At 36.8% G+C, this 16,468-nt stretch overlaps 1 protein-coding gene and 1 long non-coding RNA gene across 7 annotated transcripts in view; one reads left to right on the top strand and one right to left on the bottom strand.

The window, feature by feature from the left end:
- Positions 1-16,468, bottom strand: part of RPAP2 (RNA polymerase II associated protein 2) — an 80,649-nt gene that overhangs the window by 13,176 nt on the left and 51,005 nt on the right. Inside the window, exon 12 of one of the 6 annotated variants that reach the window (XM_077905413.1) lies at positions 6,404-6,449. The exons of the other annotated variants lie outside the window; for them this stretch is intronic. Coding sequence (XP_077761539.1) covers positions 6,404-6,449 — 46 coding nt within the window. The remainder of the gene's footprint in view (positions 1-6,403; positions 6,450-16,468) is intronic. 6 annotated transcript variants of the gene reach the window in all.
- LOC144318456 (uncharacterized) overlaps positions 1-16,468 on the top strand; it is a 111,893-nt gene that overhangs the window by 62,497 nt on the left and 32,928 nt on the right. The gene's annotated exons all lie outside the window — the stretch shown is intronic.

The raw sequence follows: 16,468 nt of genomic DNA, 5'->3' as shown, positions 1-16,468 counted from the left end.
GATCGACTCGACGGAGGGGGATTTTATCTTTGTGTACAACATGTTGCAATGGATAGCAAACTTTAAATTCTAGCCATTGTTCTTCTATATAAACTAAATGTCTCTTGCATAATTTTATTTTCTCCTTCGTAGAACTTTTTGTGGGGCAAGCTCTTAATTACTTCCTATTCTTCAAAATAGTTCTCAATTAATTTCAAATTCTTTTAATCTTTCCTCAGAAATGCCATCTGATTGCTCCTTATTCAGAATGGTAGTCTTCCCTAAACACCCTTCTAGGTTCTTGTTTTCCTAAAACATATTGCCCCAGAATATACATATTATCCAAATTCAATACTTCAAAACAACAACAACATACTTCCCACCTCACAGAAAGATACCACAAAATAAAATCTTTCATGTCTGTATCTTTGATGTATTATCTCAGGATCTTATCAAACACCCCTTCTCCCCTTTTTTTGTTTAACTGACTCCCCAGGCTCCTCCTTTTCTCTTAACTCCTTATCTGTGCACTATTAATCATGATATGCTAATCACTTAACTCTTTAACCTTTTCATTAAAGAATTCCCATGCTATTACATTTTGAAAGGGACCCAAGCGCCTATTCTAGTCCTGAAACTGTAATAGTGAATATTAAAGAAAAGCACAATAAGCAAAACAAATAAAACCCCCAGAACTACTTCTACTTAAAAAAAAAAAAAACCAAAAAACAAAAAAACAGTAATACAACCCCAGTTGGTATCTTAGGTAAGAAATACTTTAAAATAATTAACAGAAAATGTGATTGGCCATGAGTAAAAACAAAGATTTTTACGTTTCAATTATTTCCTTCAGGTGCTTTTAAGTAAGAATAGAAACTTCTAGGTGACACTAGAAGTATGGCTTACCACAATCTGTATGCTGGAGAATATAATTAGAAAAAACGACATAATACCTTGCAATGTATAAATCACAAACAAGAAAGGAAACTTCTCATTAAAACGCCACTGATTCAAATCTCTATTTTGAAAAGACAGGCAGCCTTATATAACTAGTTCTTTACCATATGGTAAATGGTAAGACAACAAAAGCAAAAAGCCAAGTGTTAAACTGCATCTTATTGATAAGACCATTATTTAGCTGACTGCTCCACATATGCTACACCTCTAAAGGAGAGACTGCAAGTCAGGTTAGGACAAGTATCTTCCATTTGTTATTACTGAGCTATCAAACATCTGGTTAATAGGAATTAAACACAGTAGTGAGAAGACTTTCAAAGTCTGACAACTGAAATAAGAGATCTTTCTAATTAAAAATGGCATGAAAACAATCCTTTTACCCAAGGATTTAGAGCTGTACAAACTTTTATATTTGAGAAGTCACCTATAATTGTATGAGTGCCTGGTTTGTATACTATCAACAGTGAAAGCTATATAAAGAGTTAAAGCTGTGGTTTAGTGAGCAAGGAGAGCTAAACAACCGAGGGAACTCTGTTATCCACCTCATGTAGTGCGATAAAAGTCAGTAATGAACCTGGATTTTTATGTGGCCTTCCCCATTGTGGTCTCTACTGCTTTGCTCACTGCACTCATTCCCCCTGGAAAATACATGACGCAGCTCCTGGAACACTGGAAATCACAGTCCAGTCCAGATTACCCTTTCCTGCATAAATCTGGGTGATATGTGTGAAGATCACATAGGCACTTGCCTGAAATGATATAGCACAGACATCCTTCAACCTTGTCCTCAAAACTAGAAGAGAAGCAACAACTCTAAGAGTGTCCTGAGTCTTTATTTTTGATTTCCAAACTCACAGAATCAAACATGGTAGGCTATTGTAAAATGACATTGAACAACACTCCTCAAAGTCAACATAGCCTCAAGAGAAGAAGGAGCTGTGAGAACGTCTATGTGAATAAATGTCACAGAAAGCATGCTTCTCTTTGGTTTGGGGTTGGAGGAAGGGACAGGAAGTGAAAAGCCACACACTTTTCTGTACCTATCAGATTTGAGAAATTACTGGGTTCACACAGAGTTCTGTTGCAGTAGGGAAACCTGTTCTGCTGATTACCGTGCATAAAGGTGATGAACATGCAGAGGCTGCTAAAAGATAATGCTGGGCTTAAAAGAAATTTTTAAACACTCACTCTCTCATCCTTCAGAAGTTAGTTCTGGAAGGGAGAAAGTAAGCAGCATGGACAGACACTAGGCTTGTCACTTTACCGGTTAAAAGAGAACAGATACTACAACACCTGACACTTGGGGTGGGGGTGGGGGGCTTCAAATAAAAAAACAAAAGTCTTCTGGGACAGAGGAGGTATCTTTACTAATAATGGCCTGGTTAAGTACAGACTCTAAAAGCTGAGGTTTAACTGCATAGTCCTATTTTATTAGGCTATTCCATCACTTAATTTCCTCAAGTAGGGTTTATTTAGTCTCAACCTATTCAGCAAAAGTTTCCTTTTGACAGCTGAAGTACCCCAGGCTTTGGACAGGGTAAGGAATTTATCCAGGGTCACATTGGCTAAGAACAGTGCTAAAAACAGACACCTTTATCACAAAGGCATCTTGCTTACCAATCAAGTCTCAGTGCTCCTTTCTTCCTGCAGTAACAATTGTTACCTCACTCATGTTTTATCTTCTAAAAAATGAGTTGGGATTTTCCCTTCTCTATAAGAACAAATGCTAAATAAATGATAAAGGATTAAACCAGAATACCTCTGTCTGTACATACACACACTCAAAACTGAAACAAAAGGGAGCTGTAACCAGTATGTAACACAATGGGTCAAAATGTCATCTATTTTCAGCATTTTGAGGGCTCACACAAACCCAAGACATTTTGCAAAATGCATCTCTCAGATTTAAAAAAATTCTTCTAGTATAAACTTTGAAAAGGAATTTTATCTGTCTACTTCAGGGCTCCTTTGCATAAGTAATTAGGATTTCATGTTTAACATAACTTTTTTCCACCTTGCTTCTTATTGGGGAGAATGAAAATGATTATTCAACTATGTCAGTGATTCTCTAAAAACATTTGTGTAATCTGTGGCCCCTGGCTTCCTCCCTGAAGTAGCAAAAAACATACTTGGGCACAGGGAAAGAACCAAAAAAGCCATCCTGAGGAAGAGCTTTTCTTTTTCCATATATCAACATGGACGGGTTCATGGGCAGACATAACTACTTCACAGCACTTTCCTAAGCTGCTATTGTTGTTTTTATGTAGAAAGTAAACATGATTTTACAATGGAGAGGAATTCAGATACTTTACTAGGGGTGGTGGGCTGCTTTCTAAATGGAGTAAATGAATTCATTTCCCTTGAAGAAATGCCAGTTCTTTTTCCCAGTTGTTCCATTTGTGGCAGGATCTCAACCACTCACTGAGTCAAACATATGAAACATCAGTGATTTCCAAGTTTGTAAAAAGATTTCTTTTTCTTCATGAAACTAAACCTTTAACCATTCTGTGAAGTTGCAGCAAGTGTTAACTTTAAGGTTAGGCTTTGCGAATTAAGTGACTTTCTTAAGGTCACGCAGTCAGTAAGAGATGAGCAAATAATCCAGAAGTACTCCCACTAGTCCACACTTCTAACCACTATACCACACAAGCTCACATGTCTGATTCATTTTAAGAACTGAGTATACCTTATGATTTCAAAGGCCCATTTGTATATGTTCTTCAAATAATTTCTGAAATCTATCAGTACAAGATCAAATGTGCTAATGAAAACTGACAAGTCTATTGTTTCTAATTCATCTTTTCTCTATTATGACAGCCAAAAAGCACCTTCCAACACCATTAACTAATGAAGACTTTACCAAACAAGCTAAGAACTGCCTTAAAGCAAGCAAAATCCTAGCAGACATAGCTACATCAACTGATTTAGCATAGCTCTGGCACACTAATAACTGCCCCCGAAGTAAGGACAGTGGTTCTCAATTCTGTCTGTTCAAATTATAATCACTTGGGGAACTTAAAAACTACATTTTCCAGGCCTATCCCAGACCAATGAATTAAAATCTCTGAATCAGGTATTGATGTTGAGAACTTCTGTAATTCCAATGTACAATGAGTGTTGAGAACCTCTGTAAATTTCTCAACTGAATAGATCTGAGTTCTGACTATATATTATACTTTTACCTACATAGTTGAAAGAACCTGAATAGCAACGAAAGAATGAAATCTTTGCACAAACAGCTACGAAACAAAGTTGAAGGTAATACAGTCCCAAAGAATGGCCTCATCTAGAGGTATCTATTCAAGGAAGTTATTATTTATACCTTTGAGAGGTTAAGGAATGCTTTAAAGGAGGCAGTGACATCTGAACTGGGCCTTGAAGGCTAAGACAGACAGATAGGAAAAGGCAAGGCATTTTATACACAGTTCAGAGTACTAACAAAGATGTCTGTAGGGGCAAACAGTGGACACAATGTAAGAACACAAGAGAGTAAGTTGAAGAGGCAGGTTGGGACCACTTTAAGAGAGCCTTCAATTTCAAGCTAAATTACATAGTAGGAAGTGGGGTGTCACTAGGTTTGTGAAGAAAAGCTTGCCCTACTCAGGGTTAAGCTTTAGTGAGATTATTGTTAAAGCTGGAGGAAGGATGGACTATTTGAAGGAAGAGACACATAGAAAGGAGACCTGTTTGGGAACACTCTAATTGCAGCAGTCTAGGCAAGTAATGAAAAGCCTGATGTAAGTTAGCCTCACTGGGAAAGTAGACATACCACTGGGTAAGAGAAGTTACAAAGGCAGGACTTTGCATTGACTAGATAGGGAGGCTAAGGACACGAGAAGCACCAACAAATTGGCTTTCAACTCTGGGTAATTAGAAAGAGGGAAATGTCACCAAAAGAAATAGGAGTCTTTTCAAAGATGAACTCAACCTCAGATCTGAGACTGAATTGTCTGAGGAATATCCAAATGGAGATGCATCTCCCTCTCAAAAAAGTTTTGTCTGCTATCTAAGAGAAATGTTGGAGCTGAAGGTACAACTTTGAGGAGAAAGACACAAGAAATGTTTGATTGGGATAACTAATTTCCTTCCTAAGATAACTCCATTATCCTTTACCAATTATATTTGTGCTTATTTCTTGAACTAATCTCTCACCAGCACTCCTCTGAATCTCTTGCTTGTCTTAGCTTTCCTAGTCATGACAACTACAAGCTGAGATCAATGCTACAATCTGCTTTCTCCACACCTATGGCAGGATGGTTGGAAACCCCTGGGATAGGGGAATGGGAGGAAGATCGCCACCGTTACAAATCTATGATCTCTGGCCTCCTCTGGGCACAGAGGGTCACTTGGCAATATTCTCTGGCCCTGGGTTAGAGCATTTTCCAGAGCCTCTTAATGACTACTCTGTTACCAGTATTTTCACTCTCTACCCAACCACAATCTCTTTACTCTTAGAGCACAACTTCATATCCTACTCCATGAAAAATGAAGTTGTCAGGCATGATTTGAAAATCTTTCCCTTCTACTTACAAACTTATGTATAGCCACATTATTCTTCACTTACTTTCTTCCAGTCTCAGACAATGTAGCTGTTCTCTCTTCTTCAAGCTATTCCATCTGCCTGTGACCATGGTCCCATTTCTTTGTGCCTCCCCTGGGACCCTGTTCCATGGTATATAACTACCCCTCCATTTCATTCTCAATTTCAGATTATTTTTCTTTACTGGCTCCTTCTCCATAAGCTATTTGCATGCTTAAATGTCTTTTCAAAACAAATTGTTCAATCTCTCTCCTACCCTTCTGATTAAGTTTCTCGACAGAGAAATCTACATTTGCTGACTCTACTTTCTCAATGTAATCTCAGATATAAGAGTTTATATATTCCTTCCAGTTATATAAGAAGTTTTTTTCCAAATTGGCATTTTTTTCCCTTGGGGGAAGATTATCCCTGAACAACATGGGTTTGAACTACATGATCTATTTATACATGGATTTAAAAAAATATACAGTACAGTACTGGAAATGTATTTTCTGATGATTTTCTTGAGAAGTTACTTTATTATAATACAGTATGTAATACATATAACATACAGAGTATGTGTTAATCAACTGTTTATGTTATTGGTGAGGCTTCCAGTCAGCAGTAGGCTATTAGTAAAGTTTAGGGGGAGTAAAAAATTATATGTTGATTTTTGACTGGGGGGGGGTGTCAGTGCTCTAGCCCCCACATCATTCAAGACACAACTGCATAACCATGTATCTTAATGTATAACCTTAACTGCAGAAAATTAGTGGCATTTAATTTTATAGTTTTGGAAATTGGGAACATGAGAAAGTTGTATAAATCTCAGTTTTCAGATAAGCAACATTCTTCTCTGCAGTGAAACCATTAAGAATACTAGTTATAACCTGGCGACTGCCTTGTTCTTGCAAAACATTTTTTCGGTACAGCTGATTTGCTACTCACTGTAATTAAAAACGTCCATATGAGGAACAACATCATACTGTGACGGCTGAAAGATTCAATGGAAAGAATAATCAGTAAATAAATGGAACTCTGAAATAGTATAGGCAATTCAGTTACTATAACATGATTTCCTTCCCACAGAAATTATAGGTGTTCACCATGCAGTTTGCAGTAGTTTCCCAAGTACTTCTGCTCCACTAGAATTTTCAGTATTAAGCCTTGTGTATTTGGATATGTGTCATCTTCTAAGGCAAGAGTATACCTTTTCTAGCTGCACTAAAATGAAAGCCAACTCTCAAATTCCTCATCCAGAATGGACAGCGGAACAACACAAACAGCAGTAAAAGAATATCAAGCCTTGTTTTACCCTTTGGCCTTAAAATCTTTTCTAAAGATTTGTAAGAATATTTAGACAAGGAGTAAAATGGAAGCATTTGAATTTTGCCTCTAAAAACTATGTGACTTTACAGTTAACTAGAACTATCAGAATGAGAAAAGTCAGTGGCAGGAAGAATATTAAAAAGGTGTTAAGTCTCTATAATAAACAATCTAAACGGAAATGTTTAAAGACAACAGAGGAAAAACACACTAGACGATTAGGATCTTAAATTGAATAAACACTCAATACACATGGGAATAATAATTTTTTCTCCTAAAACTTGAATGAAAGTTTGTGAGACTAGGTAATAAAATACATTCATAAAACTAGTTAAAGGAAGAGTTTGCCTCTAGAGTAAAATTTTCCATTAGGACCCATTAATATTTGATAAATGCTTCCAATTCAATGAACAAATACCAACGTGTAAAACATTTAAAAGAATTCTCCAGAATTGTGTCCGTGATGCACTGGATAAATAAAAGATTCAGTATAATACTATAACACATATGGTGATTAACTGCTCTTTAACTAATTCTTCTATTTTATCAGTCCAGAGAGGATAAAAGATTAAGTCCATGGAAAGTAAGAGAAAAGCAGTATTTGGAATCAAGTTTTTAAATCAAAGAAACATTTAAAAAATTTAAATGTTCACTAATTTTATAATTATAGGAGTTAAAAAACAATCTGACATTTACATCTAGTTTTAAGTGTTTTTCGTTAATTTTATTAAAGATTTTATAACAATCTATTTGCAAAAAAGCAATGTTAGATTTAGTTAAAATTAGCAATTTTTTTTGGGCTAACCAGTCACACCTTTATCAGACCATACCCACCCTGGAAAATATGAATCATTACAGAGACACAGGGTCACTGTCCTTCCTTTCACTCATTATAGTAAGCAACGATTTTTGTTTTTTCCTGTGCAAAGTGATTTTACCAGTGCTACCAATTCTATGTTTAAGTCCATAATATCAACAATAATTTATCCAAGTCTTTCCTATCCATTCATTCATTTGATTAATTCCATGAATACTCACTGACTACTTTGCTTACTAAGTACCAGATAGAGTGCTTGGCACTTGGGAGACAAAAATAATCTACACAATGTCCTTGGCTGAAGGAGATTATGTTTGGTAAGAAAAGAGTTTCAAATTCACCTCACTTACTGTAGACATCTTTTCTGGTTTAGTACTGCTTATGCATTGTCCAAACACAATTTCTAGATGAAATAGTACTAGTTCCATTCTTATTTTCATGTAGTAACGTGTGTGTGTGTGTATATATATATATATATGTACATATGAAGTGCATGCATATATATATATATATATATATATATATATATATATATATGCAACACACACATACACACACACATATGAAGTACATGCACATGGTCCTAGGAATGATTTGTGGGTCATGAAAGATGAGAAGGCAGGGAAGGTAAAAATCGTAAGTATGAAAAAAAAGTCACCAGAATTAAACATAGTGGCTATATATAGGTCAAGCTTAGAAATGCTGCTTTACGTTAATTCTCCTAGGACAGATCAGTGACCTGCACCTGCAATGGAGGAGGGTAAGAATTAATCACAGCAAGTAATAAAGCAGTCATTCTAACATGGATTTTTGGAAGGAGAAATATATAAGGTTTATATATTGGTTTATTCACTTTTGAAATTAAGTATGGAAGGGAAAATGTTAGCAAATAATACTTCAAGGCAAGGAGAGAGAAACATGGGGAGGAAACAGTGGGAAAGAGGTAGGTGACAGAGGTTAGAGAAGAAAAATAGGCAAATTTGCCTTTGATGACATTCCCAGTTTATTCATGGGCTGCATCCTGTCAGTTACCCTGTCTTTTCAGTACTCCCAAAAAGTACCCTACCTAACATTTCCCTGCCTCCTGCCACTAATAAGCTCAAGCTTCCATTATCCTGATAAGTCTTCTGAAGATTTACCATGTCACATGGGGTTATAATCACTTCCCTTTCCTCTTCTGCCAACTATATGGAAAGAATGGTCAACATGTGCTACATCCAGTACCTTCAAAATTGTCTACTGCAGTAGTCCTTGCAATCTGGTCTCCACGTCTATCATCTAAAAAAACCCGGCTTTCTTGAAGGTCACCTACAACCACCTAATTGCTAAAGCCACAGCCTTTTTCAGTCCTCATCCCTTTTCAATAAAGGATAAATACCAGGTTCTCAGAAAGGTAGTTACCACTTTCATAACTGTTTTGGATTCCTTGGCAGTGCTCTGGTTGGATATGTACCTTTCTCAAGTACACTGTGCCAAGTAAAGTGCACACATTTTGAAGTCAGACATCTGAGTCTGAGTCTTAGGTGTGATCTTAGAAAAGTACTAGTCTTCCCAGAGTCTGTTTCTTCCTCTGGGAAGTGGGACACCACAATTGACCTGAGACGGTTGTGAAGATCAAATAAAATAATGCATGTAAAGAATCTAGCGTGGTGTTGCACATGGTTGATGTTCAAAAATGTCCACTTTCCTCCTATTTCTGCTTTTTTGTAGTGCTCAGGCATCCTTGGCATGGAGGCAGCTGTTCTACAGTTCTTTTTCATTTTGACTTGGTATTTAACACCCTCTACCTCTGCCATGTTATCATTTCAGTGCTGACTCAAAAATCTAGGTCTCTCATTTTTCTTAACCATTTTTTAAAAAAAAATTATTTATTTTAGTAATCTCTCCACCCACTGTGGGGCTTGAACTCATGACCCTGAGATCAAGAGTCGTGGGCTCTTCTGACTGAGCTAGCCAGGTGTCCCCCCCTTACCATTTTTTTTTAAAGTATATTTACTTTTATGTAAAATGTTACAAAATAATTTGCAATTACTTTATGTGAAACCAAGAACAGGAACTATACAGTTAATCAGGTAAGCTTCAGAGCTGAATTACTTTACCAGGATCATCTTTGCTTATTGACATCAGGGTCCTTCCTGAGGGATACTTATATCCCTTCCACATGGTTCTCATAGTTGCAGTTCTTCATCCAAGGCTTGGGTCTCAATTGTGCCTAAGTCTCCTGAACAGGCTATTTTCTTTCTACTTCAAAGTTAGAGGAGTGAACTTGATAAATGTGCCCATTTATGGAGCAAGAAAAAGCATCCAGCAAGCACAGTCATGATAACAAGTAAAACAATGTCCAAGAAAAAAATGCATAGTCAAAGACTATTCACCAAAATCTTGGCAAAGGAGTGTGCTATGGAAACCACTAGTTGGTGGAGGTCTTGCAAGTCAGTCCCAATCCTTGGCTCCAAAGGATCTACAATGTCTTCCTTTACTGCTTCTCCTCAGGTTCTTCCTTACAGATATTCCTAAGTTTCCTTCCAACAAGCTGGATCATGGCCCCTGGGCATTAATGCCTTCCCGATGGCATTCAGGGTCCAAAATGGGGTGCTGTCCTGATTCTGGGCTGAGTGGTGGCTGAGTCTGGGCATTAGACATGGGCAGCCCCCTTACCATTCTTTAATTCCAATTCAACTACCTACTGGTAAACCACCCAAGTGGATAATCTGCCTGAAACCTTTCCTATTCCTGAACAGGAATAGCCTCTGTGCTTGTAGAGCATTAAACCAAATGCACCATCTTTTAAAATTAGTTCTTCCTACCCCATTTCCCTAAAGGAACCACTATTTTCCTAGTCATCTATCTTAATACAGTCATATTGTGGGGTATTACGGGTTTTGTTCCAGACCACAGCAGTAAAGTATCATAATAAAGTTGAATGAATTTTTTGGTTTTCTAGTACATATAAAAGTCAGGTTTACACTATGCTGTAGTCTATTAAAAAAGAATACACCTTAATTAAAAATAATTTAGGGATGCCTGAGTGGCTCAGCGGTTGAGCGTCTGCCTTTGGCTCAGGGCATGATCCCAGGTCCGTGGATCAAGTCCTGCATCAGGCTCCCTGTGAGGAGCCTGCTTCTCCCTCTGCCTGTGTCTCTGCTTCTCTGTCTCTCATGAATAAATAAATAAAATCTTTAAAAAAAAATTAAAAAGAATTTAAAATGCTATCACCTGCGTTTTCAGTGAGTTGTGATCACTGATCACAGGTCATAATATAATAATAATAAAGTTCAAAATCTTGCAAAAATTACCAAGATGTGCCAGAGACCCGAAGTGAGCAAATGCTGTTGGAAAATGCGCTGATAGACTTACTCAATGCACAAACCTTAAATCTGTAAAAAATGCAATTACCCTCAAAGAGTAATATATGTAAAGCATAATCAAATGAAGTGTGCCTGTATTTTGAAATCATTTATTATTCCCTATCCACCCCCAACACACACACATTGCTAAACCTTGTAGATTCTGGAGCTATCATGTCTCTTATCATCGGTCTCTCCCATTTAGTTTTTGTTGTAATCATTTTAGTTCACTACCTCATTGCTCTTTGGTCATTGCTCTTTGGTCAATGAGGTTATCACTACCGGAGTCTCTGAGAAATCAATTTCATAAATGGTGTGGGCAAGAATAAGAATGCAAGAGATTAATGAAAAGCACTGGAATTACTGACAGCAGACTAGTTTTTTAAGAAGTTTGTTAAGTGAATGGATGTATAGTCTGAGGGGGTCAGTGAAATTAAGGACAAAGGACAGTTTTTTTTTTTTTTTTTTTAAAGATTTTATGTATCTATTCATCATAGGGGCCGAGACATAGGCAGAGGGAGGAGTAGGCTCCTTGCAGGGAGCTTGATGCGGGAATGATCCTGGACCTGTGATCATGCCCTGAGTCTAAGGCAGACAATGGGTGAGCCACCCATGTGTCCCTCCATTTGTTTTTGAAACTTCAAAGATGAATAAGCAATTGGAGGCAGGAGGGAAGGAGTCAACAAAGAGAAAGGACAGTTTCGTGATTAATCATTCATTCATTGCCAGATATTTATTGTAAATTTATAATTAGGCACAATACTAAGTGCTGGGTATATGATGGAGAATAAAATCAGATAAAGAACCAGCCCCTAAAATTTTCAAATTGAATGAGAGAGGCAGACATTAATCAAGTAATCATACAATTAAATATAAAACAGAAAACAAGACAAGTATAGGAAAGATAAGTGCACAGTATTATAAAAGCCTATTTATAAAGATATGTATTTTAGTCAGGGAAGTTAAGAAAAATTTCTTGAGGAAGTTTCCTTAGGTTCTAAAAAATGAAGGGGAATTAACCAAAGGAAGAGAGGAAGGAAGAGTATTTTGGACAGAGGAAACAACCAATGTCCTATGGTGAGAGTGTGATGAGAAAGGCTGAGAGAAAGAAGGTCAGTGTTCTGGGAAAGGGAACAAGGTAGGGTGGTAGGAGAGAGGAGGCTGGAGAAGAAGGGGCTATAACTATGCAGGGCCACACAGGCCACAATAAGAGGTTTTTCTCTGAGAGCAGTTAGAAGCTTTTGAAGAACAGGTGGAAGACAGGATCAGAGCTAAATAAAGCACAGGTTTCATGACAGTACTCTGCTCAAAACTTAAATGACTTTCACTGTCCACTGAAGTAAGTTTATCTGCCACAAATGGATCTTACTCTACAGTAGACCCAACTTTCCAACAGCTCTTTCCAGTTATTTTTTATTCTTCACTAAATCGTTTCTTTTTGCTTTTGTCCATGCCACAGGTACTTCGTACAATGCCCTCATCCTTTCATTCCTATTTCTTGAAACCCTTTCTATCCTTTGGGCTCATCACAAACCCCACTTCTGTGAAACTCTTTTTTTTTTTTTTTTTTTAAATCATCTTTCTAGTTGAGATCTTTTGCTTCTTTGCAACTCCCAACAGTCTGTGCTTTTTTTGCCACTTGATATATTTAACTTTTTACTGTAGTTACCTGTGCACATATTCATCTCTCCCTTTCTAGAACATCCAGCAGACTGTAAAGTCTTTGAGTGCAGAGGCTTTGTTTAACCTTTGTGTCCTGCACAGTGCCTATGATACAGTCTTACCAGTAGAAGCTGCTCAATACACATTTGTTGTCTATCTTTAAATTCAGATTTCTAAGTATTTGGAACCTTTTCAATTATTGTGTAGATACCAGCTTCTATTCTGATTTAACAGAGTGGTCTCATTTCCTTTTCTGGCATATATAGATCTACTTATGTTGATTTTCATGGCATGGATTAGAGACATAAAAAAAATACTAAACCAACTCTTTAGAAGAAAAATCAGAGCTATAACTCAGGTACTTATCAATCCTTTAGCTAACAACAAGATGATACTATCTCAGAGAAGAAACTCAGGTTGCCTTACCATACCTAGTTTAAAGAAGATTTATCAACGAACACTTGAGATCTTCTCATCAATGAATGAAAAAAAAAAAAAGGTAGGAAGTAAAAAAGGAAAACACTATTCTAGAACCACTTTAAAATGTCCTTTAATGTGATCTGAACAAAGAATCTATAATTCATATGAGCAACTTTCTGGACATCCCTATTCCCAGAATAAAATGTAAAGAATAAAACAGAAGAGGGAAAAAAGTTCCACAGATTGTAGTGAGGATTCTGTAAGCAAAATAGTTTTAAAACATATTTTTCCATTAAAAAAATCAATGAACATTTTATTTTGCTCTTCACCACTGTAAGTAGAATGCTGAGGTACTAAATCACTCCACTGTTTCCTTTTGCATCCAGAGCAGGTTCCTCCTCTTTGTGGAGAGCAACATAATGTCAGCTAATATAATGTCAGTCCTAGTAGAAAGAGTAAAGGAATCTTAAAGGAGTGTTCCATTGACTTAAATGAGTACTCTAATCTTTCCACAGAGTGATTAGCTGTATCATTCAATGCATTTCTTTGCCAAGCTTAATGACTAAGATAACTAAGTAATAATACTTGGGCAGAGTCATCATGGTTCTTTATCAACAAAATTAAATTGTTCTCTATGCTAAGTATACTCATCCTCATTGTCAGTAGCCTTTTACATATTGCGTTCGAATAACTTCTTATATATAACATCTCACAGTTGAAATCACACTAAGTTAACTTAACTTGGATATATAGTCTAACCACTCATTTTGCCAACAAGAAAATAATGCAAAATGAGGTTAAGAAACTTGTGCAAGGATATAGTGCCATTGCAAAGGAAAAAAACAAGATGTAATCCAGAATAAGACTGAATTTAGGGTTTTAAGAGGCTCTTGCATGCTAATGGTAGTTTAGATGGTAAGGGAATTACATTTAATAAAAATATTGTAATGATTAATAAAAATTATTTAGATGCACTTAAATTGCATTTAGTTTCATCCTAGGCACAAAGCTAAAGTCTCAAAATCAAGAGGCATATGAGGCTATCACTATTAAGGATTTCTAAGAAAAATAAAGTAGAAAAGAACATAGCATGAAGAAGTATGTCATTATGGGCTTCCTACTTCATAACTATTATCTAGGAAATGGAGATAAAAACTTTGATTATAAAAGACTATGCTAGCCAAATAAAAAAATGTTTTTCTTATAACAGATGGTTTATGCCCTGATAATGTTTGTATTTAGTGCTTTAGGATTACCTATTAATAAGGAAGCAGGGATGCTTTTCATTGATATTTCTAATTCAAAGCAAACAAGTTCTTTGTAATTCACTTTGTACTGATATATTACACAAGGTTTGTTTAAAGGGCTGGGCTGTAGTGACTTTAAACTTTATATCTAAATCCTGCTTGTGACAGATCTAAGAGCAGCTTTGTAGAGGAGTGTTGGAAAAGCTTTTCTTCATAATTGTTGCTTCGTAATTGTTGAAGAAACATAATCGTTTCTTCATAATTGTTGATAGTGGCTCCAACTATTTTTGTCATTGTTCTAGCACTGAAATGGAAACGGAACTAACCAGTGGTGTCCATATGCAACCATCATCTCACTCTTAGGGTGCAGAACCCTGAAGCTGGGTATGACAAAGCCCTTAGGCTCTAGCTTCCTAACCTCCCCAGGCCTGTCCTTTCAGTCAGGATGTGAAAATGTCACTGGCAGATACAGAGACTGTCTCCTCAAATTGAGGCTGTGACTAGCAAGGGCCAAGTGCTACTTGTTACCTGCATTCACCAATGCTGCCACTGCTGCTGCTTGGAATGAGGAAGCTAAAGGGAAAATCTTTTGGCTGAGGATCCTTGGTGACTTTAAGATGTACTGTGGCCTGAAGTTGAGGACTCTCAGTTACTTGTAGTTAAAAACACTAACATTATAAAATTATCAAAAATACAAGGAATTCTGAGGGGAAAAAAAAACCACTGGCTTTGGTTAAAAATTTAAATACTATTTTTTCTTTAGAAAAATATCTGGATTCCCAGAGTAAAGCTACTTCAATTTAAAAATATATTTTTCGTATGTAAACTCTCAGCAGTAAGTATGGGGTGGTGGTGGTTAGAAATAATCTATTAATACTCAGTAAACAAATACTTAAACTTCACAATGACAATGGTACTGTGATAGTTAACATAAGATAAACAGATCCAAGATTTACACAAGGAAAAAACAAAAAGAGGAATTTTATGGATATTTAGAAATCCAAGAAAATAACACCTGTTATGTTTCAGACATTCAATTTATATGGTCTTATAATTCAATACTATGGTCTTTCTGAAAGGGCAGGGGGTCACAGGCAGTCATTTTGCATATTAAGGAGAAATTCCTAGAACATAACAAATTGATATTACAGGCCCATGAAGGTCTAAAATCACTCATAATAGGCATATTTAAGTTTTAGAAAAACTGCAAATATAAGTCTCCAACATGACTACTGAATATGAGTAAACCTCTACTGTTCAATCTATGGAGCCCTCATATATTGCCAGTGGAAATTTGTTTTTTTTTTTAATTGGAGTTCAATTTGCCAACATATAGCATAACACCCAGTGCTCATCCCCTCAAGTGCCCCCCTCAGTGCCCATCATCCAGTCACCCCCACCCCCCGCCCACCTCCCTTTCCACCACCCTTTATGTTTCCCAGATTTAGGAGTCTCTCATGTTCTGTCTCTCTTTCTGATATTTCCCACTCATTTTTTCTCCTTTCCCCTTTATTCCGTCACTATTTTTTATATTCCCCAAATGAATGAGACCATATAATGTTTGTCCTTCTCCGATTGACTTATTTCACTCAGCATAATACCCTCCACTTCCATCCACGTCGAAGCAAATGGTGGGTATTTGTCATTTCTAATGGCTGAGTAATATTCCATTGTATACATAAACCACATCTTCTTTATCCATTCATCTTTCAATGGACACGGAGGCTCATTCCACAGTTTGGCTACTGTGGACATTGCTGCTATAAACATCAGGGGTGCAGGTATCCCGGCGTTTCACTGCATCTGTATCTTTGGGGTAAATCCTCAGCAGTGCAATTGCTGGGTTGTAGGGCAGATCTATTTTTAACTCTTTGAGGAACCTCCACACAGTTTTCCAGGGTGGTTGCACCAGTTTACATTCCCACCAACAGTGCAAGAAGGTTCCCCTTTCTCCACATCTTCTCCAACATTTGTTGTTTCCTGCCTTGTTAATTTTCCCTATTCTCACTGGTGTGAGGTGATATCTCACTGTGGTTTTGGCTAGTGGAAATTTAAAATAGTGAGCCACCTTGGAAAAAAGGCTAGCAGTTTCTCAAAAGATTACAGTGTTAACATCATATGGTAACCCTACTTTTCAGTATGTGTAAGAGAACTGAAACATATTCACATCAAAACTTGTACACAAATGTTCATG

Source organism: Canis aureus, chromosome 8 (assembly GCF_053574225.1).
Source record: "Canis aureus isolate CA01 chromosome 8, VMU_Caureus_v.1.0, whole genome shotgun sequence".
Taxonomy (NCBI): domain Eukaryota; kingdom Metazoa; phylum Chordata; class Mammalia; order Carnivora; family Canidae; genus Canis; species Canis aureus.
The sequence above is the reverse complement of the archived record's forward strand: the minus strand, read 5'-3'. Positions and strand labels throughout refer to the sequence as shown.